General features: G+C 38.9%; 1 protein-coding gene across 3 annotated transcripts in view; it reads left to right on the top strand.

Moving 5' to 3' along the window:
- PLD1 (phospholipase D1) overlaps positions 1-16,014 on the top strand; it is a 211,984-nt gene that overhangs the window by 139,637 nt on the left and 56,333 nt on the right. For all 3 annotated transcript variants that reach the window (XM_034957720.3, XM_063603007.1, XM_034957721.3), the window contains 2 exons: positions 10,887-10,997; positions 13,758-13,846. In XM_034957720.3, the coding sequence (XP_034813611.1) occupies positions 10,887-10,997; positions 13,758-13,846 (200 nt within the window). The remainder of the gene's footprint in view (positions 1-10,886; positions 10,998-13,757; positions 13,847-16,014) is intronic.

Here is a 16,014-nt window from a genome sequence, read left to right as displayed (position 1 = left end):
TCAATTTTTCAAAGTTAGCTGATGTTAATAAGTATCTGTTGAAAATGGATTGCTGGGAATTAAGTATTTTTGTAATCAATGAAGGAAGTTTTAGCATAGCGTTGCATATGCATATATTTTCCACGTCACTGTTGGTAAAGCCCTGACTCACATAGTCTCATCCTGCTGCCTGGTGAGGTCAATAGAGACTCTATAAAATGCTTCTCTTCATTCACTTTTTCCGCATCACCGATGTTGTGTGAGGAATGACACTAGAGTGGGTGTGGTGGCTCACGCTTGGAATCCCAGCACTTTGGGAGGCCAAGGCAGGAGGAGAGCCTAGGAGTCCAAGACCAGCCTGGGCAACATAGTGAGACCCCATCTCTACAAAAAGTTTTTAAAAAATTAGCCAGGCATGGTGGCACATGCTTGCGGTCCCAGCCACTTAGGAGGCTGAAGCAGGAGGATTGCTTGAGCCCAGGAGGTGGAGACTGCAGTGAGCCATAATTGCACCCCTGCATTCCAGCCTGGGCAACAGAGCGAGACTGACTCAAAAATAAAAAATAAAAATAAAAACTAAAAGAAAAGAAATGAGACTAGATCTGATTAGCTCATCTGTTAATCCCTCACATGTTCAGGTGGCCTGGACTCAGGAATCTACAAAGCCAAGGATATTTAACAAGACTTACTCACTCATTCATTCATTTATTCAGCCAACATATGTTTACTAAGTGTTGTCCGTTTGCATGGTGAAGTCATCAAAGCACACTTGGGTGTTGAGAGGGCAGACAGCAAAGGAGTTCTTTGCCTCTGGAAACTTAGTTAGCTGGGGAGAGATAGCTGAGATGAGTAATTCAGTTACAGTGCAAGGTACGGTCTCTGAGTAAATGCTGGTGTGACAGTAAGGACCAGCATGCTATAAGAGTTTGGAAATCCAGAGGGACAGAACTGGGTGTCCACTCTAAGGAATAATCCTGCTTGCTCAGAAGACAAAAGGACTGACTGCAGTAACCCATTCGCTCTTAGAGAGGCACTGATGAAGTTAGACAGCATAAGGCCAGGGCGGGGGCGGGGTGGGGGCTGCACCTGGAGTGCTGTCCTAGTGAATTTGGACCTGGTCCTAGAAGTGCTAGTGAACTTTGGATGTTTTTTTTTTCGATTGGGCAAGAAGCATGATACAGGAATGTTCAATGAAGATTAATGGAGGAGAGAGTTTTCCAAACTGAATTTACCTGTGAGATGCTGATAACTATTCCACAAAGATTTCCATGGACAGATAAGGTTTTGCAGAATTCTTTAATACAGGACTCCTTAGCACCTTTTTTATGCTACAGTGTATTATAAAACCACCAAGAAGGAATATGATGTGCGCATTTCCCAAGCTTATTTGACAGAGAATCTCTTGTTTTATGCATTCTTATCTGTTTCCATCTTTCCAAACAAATACCTTGAGACCAAACGTTTATACACATGAAGAACTTATTAGACTAGAGAGATAATGAGAGCAAGGGGACAAGTGAAGAGGCTATTACAGTAATTCTGACATATAATTAAGTCCTAAACTAGAAATGAAGAGAAGGAACAAATAGGAGGTATTTTTGAGGAAAGAGACAAAGGGACATCACTACTAGGAACTAACTGAAAATTTGGGACAGAGGAAAAAGTTAAAGATAGTTTAGTGTCACAAAGTCTCCAAAGAACCATAGGAACTGTGTCATGACTGATGGGCCAGGGCACTAATTGAGATCACCAAAGGACTCAGGTAGCTCCTGTAGTACATCTAGTTCTTGGTAATATAAATTTTGCAGCATGATAATGGGTATATAAAATGGGTATATAAAAGTGTTGCTAGGCAGTGCTGCTGGAAATATCCAGCTAAATATAATGACATGCATTTTAACACTAACAAATCATAAAAGCACACAAGGTGGTGTGGTATGAAGATTGTATAGCAGCATGTGGCCTCAGCATGCCATTACCCCTCCCTGAGCCCAGTTTTGTCATCTGAAAGACTTATGTTTGGTATGAATCTGATCTGAGTCCCTTCAGACATTTAAAGGGAAAATTTTCATTCATTGTCTTTCATACATGAGGTATCATTCAAAGTACAGGTGTTAATGACTTTCTATTTAATCCTCCTGCTATAGTTATGATCCCTCACAAAATAAAACTCAAATGGCCACCACAGATACACTTCTTAATTTTTAAAGTAGTTAGAATGACATTTATCACTAAATAGAAATAGAAGCCATTGCTCAGAATTTTTACCTTGATCATTAAACTTGTTTCTATGGATCTTTGAGAGAAAAGGAAAATATCTAAGTAAATTAAAACATCATAGGTACATTTAGCCACATGGCAGTGACAAATAGGACAAAAATTAAAAGGAAGGATAAGAGTTAAGAAACTAGGACATCACTGATGAACTCTTAAATTCTAAGATTATAAGATTATAATTTATTTTATTCCTCTGGTCCTGAAAACCTGCTATTTCTATAATTAACTTTTTGCCATCTCAGTGCCTAAAGTAAAATCTCCTACAGACTGGCTGGAGTTAAGGCTGTAAGTAGGGAATGAATTGCTCACTTCAGGAACTCATGTTCCTTGCAGCTTCAGGCCCTTGCTTAGCTTTAGGACCCTCAGCCACCCAGGCCTTTTCTAGACCTGTTCTCAGCTTTATATTTGTAAATTTGCATTGATTTTATTAAAGAGGCCTCAGGGTATTTGGAGTGTCATGATCTCAAGTCTTCTGTTATTTCTATGTGTTTGGAACATTTCATGTCCTCTGGTCCAGCTCTTTTGAAATACCAATACACTGTTGTTAACTATAGTCAACCTGCTCTGCTATTGAATACTAGAACTTATTCCTTCTAACTATGTTTGTACCCATTAACCATCCTCTCTTTATCTCCACCCTATTCCCTGTACCCGCCTACACAAACCCTTCCCAGCTTCTAGTTTCTATCATTCTACTATCTACTTGCATGAGATTGACTTTTTAAGCTTCCACATATGAGTGAGAACAAGATTTTAACATAGTTGACTGTTCATAATGTAACTTAGAAGCCACAAGCTTATTTAATTGTGAAGAAAAATATAAGGTAGCAATTAAGGGATAGATTCTAGAGCCAGACTGTGTTAACATCTCAGCTCTGTGACATATGAGCTGTGTAACCTCAGGAAAATTACTTCACTCTGCAGTATGTTTCATTCATTTAAAAAACATAAATGACAGTATCTGTCTCACAGGATTGTGGTGATGGTTAAATTAATCCATGCAAAGCATTTAGAAGAGTATACCAGTTTGAGTTCCATCAAAAACAGCCTTCAGGCTTTCGCTAGTGTTTCAAAAGTTTGCAACAGGCTGGGCGCAGTAGCTCAGGCCTGTAATCCCAGCACTTACGGAGGCCAAGGCAGGTGGATTACTTGAGGTCAGGAGTTCGAGACCAGCCTGGCCAATATGGCAAAACCCCGTCCTACTAAAAATACAAAAATTAGCTGGGCGTTATGGCTCATGCCTGTAATCACAGCTACTTGAGAGGCTGAGGCAGGAGAATCGCTTGAACCCAGGAGGCAGAGGTTGCAGTGAGCCGAGATTACACCACTGCACTCCAGCCTAGGCAACAGAGCAAAACTCGTCTAAAAAACAAAAACAAAAAAAGTTTGCAACAAAGAAGTTAACATTTCTCTGGGTAGGTCACCGAGCTTGTTCTAGATAGAAATTTTTATGCCATAAATCTATTGGAATGGGGAGAAAGAGTATTTGACATAATAAAGTAAATAATAGATAAAATTCAAGTTATTCTTTCTTCTGGAGAAGGGCACCTAGTTATTAATTTTTTTAATACAGAAACATTGGTCACACGCCACTGGCAATTCCAGAGGGGAGACACAGCCAGCCAGGGAGAGGGGAGCTACGGCAGGCAGTATGGATGCCTGCCCACCAGCACGAATTGCTGCTCCTGAAAAAGTTATCTAGACCTGACAGCTGACTTCAGCAGCTTGCACTGTACTTTTAAAAGAATCTTGGATGTTTCCCCTCAGTGCTGGGCCTTCTCAGAAGCCTGCCAAGAGCACTCAGAGAAGACATGGCAGGAAAAGGCATGGGTAGCAGGAGGAAGTGGGAGAGATGGTCCTGAAACTGCTTCTACACAGAGAAGGTGAAGGAACTAGAATAAACTCAGTTCCAGAATGGTCTTAATGGCATTTAAGATATATTATAAAGACAGAGGATATTTGACATGTCTATTAAGCTGAAAGAAAATGCTGAATGCCGTGTCAGCATCAACATGGGGTCAACACATGGGGTCAACACATGGGAACAATCCTTTTTAAAGCTCATAGTAGAAACCATTCCTTGGACAGTCATGCTGAGAATTCCTGCCTATATGGAAATAACTCTACTGGAATAATGTCTTCAGTCCTACTTATGGGAAAAGAAGGAAAGAAGGAAGGGAGGGAGGAACAAAGAAAGGAAGGAAGAAAGAATGAGAAAGGAGGAAAGGGAAAAAGGAGAGAGGGAGAGAGGAAGGAAAAAAAAAGAAAATTTTCAAGAAAGTATAAATAACATCCAAATTATACCACTGGAAAAAAATTGTTTTCACACTTGGAATAAATGTCCAAAGGATATTCCAAAGGATCTGTTAGATCTGAAAGGACAGCAAAATGTTTTCTATCGCAGAATGGTGTGAGAGAATAAAGTAGATAGGTGAAAAATAAAGTGAGCAGGTGGGGGTAAAAGGAATCCACCTCGTCCATTTCCATGGAAGTTATTTACCATGGGAGTTGTTTTCCATGTATGGGCCAGGCCTTCATGGACTAACACGTTTGTGAGTGTTACTGTGGGTCTTGGCTAGAAGAGCTGATATGAACAGGGCATTTGCTGTGTGCTTGGCACTGTGCTAACCCTTTGTGGATTATCTCATATACATTCAGCAGTCTGTAAGCTAAACTCCTGTGCAACCTGTTTCTACAGATGAGGAAACTAAGACTTTGAGAGGTTAAAATAACGGTAACTAGTGGGGGTCTAGTGCGGTGGCTCATGCCTGTAATCCCAGCACTTTGGGAGGCCAAGGTGGGCAGATCACCTGACGTCAGGAGTTCGAAACCAGCGTGGCCAATGTATTGAAACCCTGTCTCCACTAAAAATATAAAAATTAGTTCAGCATGGTGGCATGGGCCTGTAGTCCCAGCTACTCAGGAGGCTGAGGCAGGAGAATTGCTTGAACCCGGGAGGCAGAAGTTACAGTGAGCGGAGATCACGCCATTGTACTCCATCCTGGGCATCAGAGACTCCATCTCAAAACCACAAACAGTAAGTGGTGGGGATGACTCGCTTCTAAGCAGTTTGGCTTCAGTGCCTGAGGTTAATTAGCTATGGATACTGTTTCCAGTAAGACCAGGATGGTTGTAACTGCTGGGGCTCTAGCAGAGCAAAGTTTCATGTCCTGTTTGCCTTTGGGTATCACCTTCTGTTGCCACAGCCCCAAATCCATCCCTAACTCTCCTTTTGCTTCTTTCTGGCTCCCAAGAACACCCAACTAATACTGTGTTTCCTAGGACTTCTTTCACCTTAAGTCCTATTCTTCAATAATTATCTTTTCTTTCTGTCCTTCAGCCTCAAAATTAACTTTTCTCTTTTGTTCAGGAAAGGAATCATCCTATGTGAATAACTGCACACTGTGATATGAATGGCTGACACTCAACTAGAAAAGTGGCTATGAAAAGAAAGAGCTTGATAAGATGAGACAGGTTCTTGAACTAGGTCAATTTCTTGATGCTCCTTGCCTGCTGTTCTCAGTACAGTCTGGAAGAAAAAGGCCCGACAATCAGAGGCTTCCCTTCTCTCCCCAGTGCACATACCACTTGTGAGCTTCTACACAGTTGGCCTCTGCTTGTGGAACATATAAAAAGTGCTTTTGTCCTAAATAGTCTTTGTTCCATGATTGACTTGGAATCTCAGGGAAATAAAAAGGAATTCATATATGTGCTGAATTTATAGGGAATAAAAGCCTTATGATGAGAGAAAGGAAGGGAATTTGGGACAAATACTAAGAAAGATCCAAAGGTTTTCCTTCAGAAAGAAATTTCTGTTATTTAATCCATACATTTGACTTGGGCCCATAGGATGGAAGGTGATTAGGGATTGTGGTTAAAGAGAAGGCTATATTTTAGGTTAAAAAATAAGACGTAGCACGAGGAAAATGACTAGTCCAAGTTACAGCTTTGAGGTTAAACCATAAAATCAGAAATATGCCATTTTTTATATATTTTAAAATTATGTATTCAAACTCGCGGTTTGAAAAGTATAGATTAGATTTGATTCCCAGCACATTTGGGACGGTAAGATAAGCTATATTTTTGCATGTGAGGGAACAGTTTGAGGGTTATCTCAGTTACATTGGTTTAAAACAGAAATGCAAGACAAGTTGGTGAAGTCAGTGAAGCAAATGAAGAGAGTAAATATTAAAACAAAAGGAAATCTCAGTGGCAATGGAAAAAGGTGAAAAAATAAAACAAAAGGAAATCAATCAAAATGGGTGATAATGGTTTGGCTCTGTGTTTCCACACAAATCTCACCTTGAGTTGTAATAATCCCCCACGTGTCATGGGAGGGACCCAGTGGGAGGTAACTGAATCACGAGAGTAGGTCTTTCCTGTGCTGTTCTTGTGATAGTGAATAAGTCTCATGAGATCTGATGGTTTTATAAAGGGCAGTTCCCCCGCACATGCCCTCTTCCCTGCTGCCATGTAAGATGTCCCTTTTCTCTTCCTTTGTGTTCTGCCATGATTGTGAGGCCTCCCCAGCCATGTGGAACTGTGAGTCCATTAAAACTCTTTCCTTTATAAATTATCCAGTCTCTGGTAGGTCTTTATTAGCAGCATGAGAACAGACGAATACAATGGGTTTGACTTATTTGACTGTTGATAAAACTTCCTAGGCCATCAAGCATTTAAAGCAGTTAAGTTGATTTTTATATAACCTCAGGGTTCCCTGCCTGTAGTTCAATGGTCTAGGCAGAGCAAGAAGGAAATTCGTATTTTCCATTTTTCTTGTGGTGATAGGGAGATTTTAACTAATTAGAATAGTAGTAAATGAATAACAATCCCAAGTGATTTTCTTCATGTGTTGCTTGAAAGATATGTTTCAAGTTTAGCCACAAATGATGACATTTTTTAATTAATGAGTTTTTATTGTAAGTAAAGGATACGGGGCTTGGACTCAGGCAATGGGATAGATGATGCTGAAGCCCCTCAGGAGGTAGGAAACCCCTCATACTTGATGGTTTTGCAGGTATCAGGGAGCCCCCTCCACTTTTTCTTATTATGCTCTCCCACAGGCTGATATATAAAATGGTCTTTTTTTTTTTTCTTTTGAGACGCAGTTTCACTATTGGTGCCCAGGCTGGAGTGCAATGCTATGATTTCGGCTCACTGCAACCTCCGCCTCCTGGGTTCAAGCGATTCGCCATCCTCAGCCTCCCGCGTAGCTGGGATTACAGGCATGCACCACCAAGCCCGGCTAATTTTTATATTTTTAATAGAGACGGGGTTTCGCCATGTTGGCCAGGCTGGTCTTGAACTCCTGACCTCAGTTAATCTGCCCACCTCGGCCTCCGAAAGTGCTGGGATTACAGGTGTGAGCCACCGCCCCTGGCCATAAAATGGTCTTCTTTTGGCTTGAAGCTTTAATATTTTAAATACTTAAATGCCTACAGATAGAGAAACATTTACCATTATCCTTCACAGAAAAAATGGCAAATATGTGACCTTCAGGCGTCCCCTTCCATGAAAGCCATTGAGGATCAATCTCAGAATTCTTCCCCAGTGCACCTGCTTTCAAGAATCGCCTCTTAACCCAGCTGTCCAGGAAGCCACTCTGAATCTATTAGACTTCATATGCAAGCTGACATTGATGTAATTCTCCTCATGTGTATCTTATGTGAATGAGTTTATTGAATCTTATGTGAATGAGTTCATTGAGTCAGAGCAAATTTTGAGAGTGAGAAAGGAAAGAAAGTATAAGGTTTTTGGATTTGAGGGAAAAACTCAGATGTTACCAGCAAGGGTGGGTTATAAACTTTGCCTATAACTTTTTACAGAGGTGGACATACTGTATATAGAATATCTAGTACTAAGTGCCACATACCATTATTATCACTTTGTGTTTGTTATGCCATTTTTTTCTTCACAGCAGCTTTAGGGGATGGGGAGAGGTGTCAGTTGTACAGTGGAGGAAACTGAACCTCCATGATATTTAAATTATATGTAAATTCTCTTACACCTTGGACAAGTCATTTAAACATCATGGAGATTCCGGCCGGGCGTGGTGGCTCACGCCTGTAATCCCAGCACTTTGGGAGGCTGAGACGGGTGGATCACTTGAGGTCAGGAGTTCAAGACCAGCCTGGCCAACATGGCAAAACCCCGTCTCTACTAAAAATAAAAAAATTAGCTGGGCATGGTGGCACACACCTGTAATCCCAGCTACTTGGGACGCTGAGGCAGGAGAATCACTTGATCCCAGGAGACAGAGGTTTCAGTGAGCTGAGATCACACCACTGCACTCCAGCCTGGGCAACAGAACAAGACTCCGTCTCAAAAAAAAAAAAAAAAAATCCTGGAGGTTCCCTTCTTTCCAGTGTAATCTGCAATTGTATACGTTGCCTCCAGAGTTGTATAGAATTACATCAGGATAGCATGAGAATCTTCTCAAAGTAGCCTGCATTTTCAGTGCTATGTTCCTTAGTAACAAAATTAAACATTAATTTGAGTGGACTAAGAATTAAAACTTCTATTTCTTCAACCTTTGTTTTTTCTACCTGATGAATAATAATGCAGCTCCTTGGAGATGATGTAAAATCATGATATTTTTCCAGTATGGATAATATTTATCTAAATTTTCCTTATGAGTTCTCTTCTATGATATTTAATATATTCATGTTGACAATTAAATTTTGAAATTTTGTTGCACATATTCATCTGATAATTTTTTTAATGCTTTGATTGGCGATATTTTGTAATAAATACCTCATATTGGATAAAGAAATAACACTACTGAGGATGGCACAGTCAGCGATTTTTAGTAAGTGTGAGTTTTGGATTTAATGGCCGTATAGTTGCAATTTTAAAGTTATTGATTTGAACAAGAATTTTTCCAGGCCTTTTATATACAGCAGACATAGAACTGATTATGTATTGGATCACTTTGAATATTCCTAATGAGTATGGGACCATTCTTTTTATTTTCAATATCAGTTGACCTTATAAGGGACAGTTTTAATATTCATTTCAAACCAGAAATAGCAAGTATTATTTTTATACTAATTCTTCTGTGTGTCATGCTATTGTTTAAGCACCTACTATATGCCAACATCATACTGCATTGCTAGTTAGAATGTTGGAAAAAAGTGATGACCAATGGTTGCTGAGTGTTGAGAACACCTTCTTTCCATGTTCTCTCATCCTTTCTTCTGTGCACAGCCACAGTCTGCTCTGCAGCATCCCTGACATGACCTGCCACAGCTCAAGCACATCTTCTAATGCTCATTAATATAACACTTATAACCACTTAATAGATACCAGGCCTCCTGCTACACATTTCACGGTAATTCACTTAATCCTCTCTATGACCCTATAAAGTAGAACTCCATTTTATAGAACAAAAATCTGAGGCACAAAGAGGTTAAGAAACACGATCAACAGCCAGTAAATAGTTGAGCCAGACTTTGAACCTAGACAGTCCTGCTCTGCATCAGTGTATATAACCTATATTCAGGTGTCTGAGCGAGAAGAAGCTCGAGTAATACAGCCTGGACAGGTGAGTGTCTGCGTAGAGCGAGGCAGTGTGAGCGATGAGAAAGAGGCAAATCTGAGAAATCCTCCAAAGAATAAACTGAAGTAAATGTGAGATTGAATATAGACGCTAAGGAGAAGAGGCATGCCAAAGACTAATAGAATGATGGTATGCCCCTGGCCAGTGGGGTATTTGAAATGGGAAATGGTTTAGAGAAAAAAATCAGGAGCTCCACTTTGATGGGTTTAATCTGAGGTGATGGGATCAACCCCAAATTGACTGGCATGCCACACACATGTGATGAAATGGCAAAACAGTGTGGCATAGTAGAAAAACTTCGGATATGGAATGACAAAAAGCAAGTTCAAGCTGTGATGCTGATGCTAGTACCTCTGTGACACCATGCAAGTTTCTTTGCTTCTCTGAGCCCCAGTTCTCTTTCCTGTGATTAATTTCCTTTATTATGCCATTAGAAAGTTTAGACTAAAGTGGCGTGCCATGGAACAGACAGCTATTAAAGGTAGAATGAAGATCACATGCCAAATGAACTACCTTTTAGAATGTATTAATCTGAACAATATCTATTTAGGGGAAAAGGAATAATCACATTGTTAAGTCAGAGCTAGGATGGCCATACCATATGGTCCAAACCAGTACCCTTTTAAGAGTAAAGATGGGTGCTCTGAATAAATGCACCAGAACAACAGGGATTCTGGTATAATTGAGGGACTGTCATAGGAAAGGAATACAAATGGTTACCATACTCACAGCCATCAGAAGAGGTACTTCTGAAATAGTCTTTGTAGAAACCACAATTTGTGGTTTCCAGTTTTGAATGAAAATAATCCTGGATGAAAGAGGGTATATTCAGGATGTGATTTCCAGCTGAGGACCTTCCTTATGGACTACATCCAAGGACCAGTTGCCCCCTTTCTCCCCTCTTCCTTAGCAGCATTCCCCACCCCACTACTCTCCTTTGGTTCACACATGACACTCAAGCCACTGTAATCATTCAGTCGTCTGGAAGAAAAAGGAGTGACTTCATTGTATTAATATATCTGATGTCCTCTCCATTGCTAATACTTGTTCATTTCTGATTGCTGACTTGTAGTTGCTCCGCTCTGCTGCTGATTGGTCTGCTGGTATAAAGTACCATGAAGAGTCCATCCACGCCGCTTATGTCCATGTGATAGAGAACAGCAGGCACTATATCTATATCGAAGTAAGTCTTGCTCATGTAAATTCGTGTGAGAAACTGCCTTCCCTTAAATATCATGCAGAGATTTCAGGGTCCCCAAACTTAGGACCCCTCATATTAATAAGTATATTTTGAGGCGTGAAAAGTGCTGGAGAAGCTCTGGTTCATATCACCTGAATTTTGACCTCCCAGGCATACCTGGAACTGGCTCTGCATTGTCATTAACTCAAGATTCTATTGGGAGTCTCACAAATCTTTGCTGTTAAAATGCATCATCAACTCATTGTAACAGTATTAGACAGAAATACCCCAACATGGACAGGTAAGTTTTGTTTTCGCTTGGGTTGGAGGGTTTAAGTGTGAAGCAAGTTCTGTTTCAGGAGAGCACACACAGGGGTGAGTTGCTAAAATAGAGACCACTGGATGCCACTGGTTTGGGCATGGCGGAGTAGGTAGAGTGCAGGGAAAAGAACGTGGAAAAGGAAGATGTGAGAACATTAAGAGCAGGTACCAAATTCTTCAATCTTGTGTGAACTACTATTGATTATGAAGCTTTTTTTCATCCCAGAATTTTTAGAGCATATGAGAAAATCTGGGGACACTGAGTTTAGTTTGGGAACTTAAATTACTCTTCAAAGTGAATATAAAAATAGTACAGAGAACTTGAAAAACCCTGAGAAAATAAAAAGTCACAATAATGGAAAAAATAAATCATAGCATAATTTCCTTCTTTATTCGAGTCTTTTCTTTCCCATTGAATTTTTTAAAGGTAGATAGGGGAATGGGTTAACTGAGGAAAACCATTCTAGCCCTGTTTTTCTTCCCCTTGGGTCCTGGCCCTCTCCCGCTCTGCACAGCAACAATTCATTAGAGACAAGCAGGGAAGAATTGGAGCTTTATTTGTTTCATGAGCCTGGCTAGAGAAACCTAAGTTAAATATAATATATTAGCTGGCTAAATGCAGTGTGGTATCCTGAATGGCATCACGGAATAGATATAGGACATTAGTGGAAAATGAGTGAACTCTGCATAAAGTCTGGAGCTTAGTAATGCTATTAGTATTATTAATTTCAACAATTATACCATAGAGATGGAAAGATGTGAAGGCTGGCTCATCTATTGCCCAGAATCATTTTGCTTCATCTCTTTTTAGTAGCATTAACATCAGCTTTTCTGGCCGGGCACGGTGGCTCACGCCTGTAATCCCAGCACTTTGAGGGGGCCAAGGCGGGTGGATCACCTGAGGTCAGCAGCTCGAGACCAGTCTGTCCAACATGGTGAAACCCTGTCTCTACTAAAAATACAAAAAAATTAGCTGGGCGTGGTGGCGGGAACCTGTAATCCCAACTACTTGGGAGGCTGAGGCAGGAGAATCACTTGAACCCGGGAGGTGAAGGTTGCAGTGAGCCGAGATCGTGCCATTGCACTCAAGCCTTGGTGACAAAAGTGAGACTCCATCTCAAAAAAATAAAAAAAATAAAAAAAATAAATAAATAATCAGCTTTTCTTTTTAATGTGATGATAGTATTAAATGATGTCAGTAATGCCATGTAGGTATACATAGTTGGGACATAGACCTGGTGGACACTCCTCTAGTCAAGATAAGCAGTCAGCATTCACCCGACTCTTCCAAAAAAGGAGAAGTAAAGGACATGAGATGTAGCCAGTCTGTGTTTACAGCTGCTGAGGAATGCTAAGCTTCTTTATAATATGAATTCAGAAAAAGAAACATGGTTTGGTTGCCAATGAGATTTTGATTGTCTGATGCCCTAAGGGGAATCACATTCTCAAAAGACTTTCTGCACCGTGTCTTCCTGTAAGTTTGTCTTCTGGAGGCATTTTACAGATTTATGCACTTAAGTATAAAAGCTTATATAGTCATAAAAATGATAATGCCACAAAGGGATGATAATTACGAGTTGTTACATATATATCTCTTTACCTTGAGATGATTAGCAAATATTACTTTGTGATAATTGTCCTTATAAATTACAGATGTGTTATAACAATCTATTCTATTTGAACACATAACAGTAATATTTGCACCAAATTTTTCACATTCCTTTATGCAGCAACAAAATATTTTGCACTGTTATGATAATGTCGTAACTTGTTTTCTAGTAACAGTTTTAAAGACTATTTTGTAGATATATAAATAGCAGAAGTAATTAGAGGAAAAAAACATTTTTTATTTTGTTAACTGGCTTATATATATGCAACATACAAAAGAGAGTTGAGGCTACTTAAAATAGAAGTTCAGAGATAATAAGAGACCCAGACAAACAAGACAAGGTGAAAGCAGATACCAGGAAATAATGGAGAAAGTGTGGAGAAAACTAGACCAGGCTTTACCATCTACCCTGTTAAAAAAGCAAGCTTAGCATGAGATAGAATGTTTGCCAATATAGAATTTTTAATCATAAGCATTTATACAACATGTGAATCTGAAAAAAACTAGTTTCCCTATTGATTAAATTTGCAGTGTTCCTAAGTATTCTGAGAATGTAATTTAGAAAATCACCTATAAGGAATTCTCATGGTGAAATAATATAGTGTAACTTTCCACTTGATTAAGTGTTACAGGTGATATGACCTGGAATCAGATGAGACCCTGAGTGAGATGAGGCGGCTTTTATTCTGTGTCGTTGACTTTCTTGATGTGATTTCAGTGATCAGAACACATCTGCTGTGTGAAACATTTTTAAAAATATATTACAGTATTGTTCTTATGTATATTGCTAAGAAAATAAAGACTAACATGATTGTCTTGTTTATTTCTCATAGAACCAGTTTTTCATAAGCTGTGCTGATGACAAAGTTGTGTTCAACAAGATAGGTGATGCCATTGCCCAGAGGATCCTGAAAGCTCACAGGTAACAGCCTTTGGCTGAGAGTTCTTGCTGCAGATGTTCTTGTATTTATTACTAAAATGACTTTGCAAAGCCCATTTTTAAAGTACTGTCATTTCCTAGCAGCTTAAATTTGGTTCAGCCAGCAATAGGTTATTGATGCCTTTAGTCTCAGTCAGTTGCTAAAAATTTTTGACTGCCCTTTCTAGGGAATTTGAATTCTTCCAGGGCACAAAAATTTCTTCCTGGCCAGTCTGTTTCCCACACATGAGGTTTGTGATTTGTTTTATTTAATAGCAGACTATGAGCTGTGTTCGCTTAAAAAAGCAAAACAGACATAATATTTTGCTATGGGTTATATTTAAATTCTTGTTACCATATGTCATATTTATTCAGCTCATGGGATTTTTTTTTAATAATTGGTTTGCTGAGATAGAATTTACATACTGTATAATCCAGCCACTTAAACTATACAATTCAGTGATTTTTAGTGTATTCACAGAGTTGCACAACCACCACCTAATCAATTTTAGAACATTTTCATCCACCCAGAAAGAAACCCCATTAGCAGTCATTACCCATTCCTTCTATTTTTAGCCCCTGGCTACCACTGATTTTTCTTTTTCTATAGATTTGCCGAATCTGGGCATTTTGTATAAATGGAGTCACACAATATGTGGTCTTTTATGACTGATTTGTCTTAGCATAATGTTCTTGAAGCTTATCTATTATTATAGCATGTATCAGTATTTCATTTCTTTTTATTGCCAGATAATATTCCATGATGTGGATATACCACATTGTATTTATCCATTCATTAGTTGATGGACATTTGGGTTGTTTCTACTTTTTGCCTATTATAAATAATGCTGCTATAAACATCCTTTACTAGTTTTTGTGCAGATATATATTTTCATTTCTCTAGGGGTAGAATTGTCAGGTTATAGCTAACTCTATGTTTAACATTTTGAGGAACTGCCAGACTGTCTTCCAAAGCGGCTCTGCCATTTTATATTCCCATAGTATATGAGAGGTCCAGTTTCTCTGTATTTGCCAATACTTATTGTTATCTCTCTCTTTGATTATAGTCATTCTAGTAGGTGTGAAATACCATTTAAGAAATGGTATTTCATTGTGATTTTCATTTGAATTTCTCTAATGACTAATGATACTGAGCATCTTTGTGTGTGCTTATTGGCCATTTGTGTATTATCTATGGAGAAATGTCTACTGAAATCCCTTGCCCATTTGTTCACTGGGGTATTTGACTTCTTATTTTTGAGTTGTAAGAATTCTTTATACATTCTAGATACAAGTCTCATATCAGATATATGATTCCTAGTTTCTCCCATTCGATGGCTTGTCTTTTTACTTTCTTGCTGGTGTCATTTGAAACAGAATTTTTTTTTATTTTGATAAAAGCTAACTTATCTATTTTTTTCCTTGTATCGCTTGTCCTTTTGGTATCTAAGGAATATAGATAGTGATATCTAAGAAATCACTGCCTGATCTAGGATCATGAAGATTTATGCCTGTTTTCTCCTGGGAATTTTATAGTGTTAGCTCCTACATTTAGATATTTGACTCATTTTGTTACTTTTTATATATGGGGTGAGTTAGGGGCCCAACTTTTTATTCTTTTGTTGATGGATATAGAGTTGCCCTAGCACCATTTGTTTAAAAGACTATTCTTTCCACATTGAATTGTCTTGGCACCAGGGACAATTTCTTCTTATGGCTGATTTCAGCTCCATTTAAAAGTAGCAGAGCAAACACATAAGCAAAATCATTATATTTCATTACTTTAAGTCATTGAATGCATGCAGTGAAGAATAAGTGCATATGCATTTGGGAATTAAAACATTTTTTACTTCCAGTGTCATGTGGTACTTTGATATCTTTTTTCACATAATATTTGGGGACTTTTATACTTAAGGACATATTATAACAGTAACTATCAGCATTTTATGTGATTCACAGTTTATAACTACATTATCTCACTGAATCTTCACAACTACGCTTGAGAGTAGGTCATGTATTTGTTGTTGTTATTGTTGTTATTATTGCTGTTGTTGCTGTTCCCATTTTTAGGATTAAAAACTGAGATTCAAGAGGTTATGTGACTTGTCTAGGCCACTAACCACAATAGGCAAAAAACAGCTTTGAGCCTAAATCTTTGAACTTTCAACCCA

This window comes from Pan paniscus, chromosome 2, assembly GCF_029289425.2.
Source record: "Pan paniscus chromosome 2, NHGRI_mPanPan1-v2.0_pri, whole genome shotgun sequence".
Taxonomy (NCBI): domain Eukaryota; kingdom Metazoa; phylum Chordata; class Mammalia; order Primates; family Hominidae; genus Pan; species Pan paniscus.
This window is presented reverse-complemented; position numbering and strand designations above follow the sequence as displayed.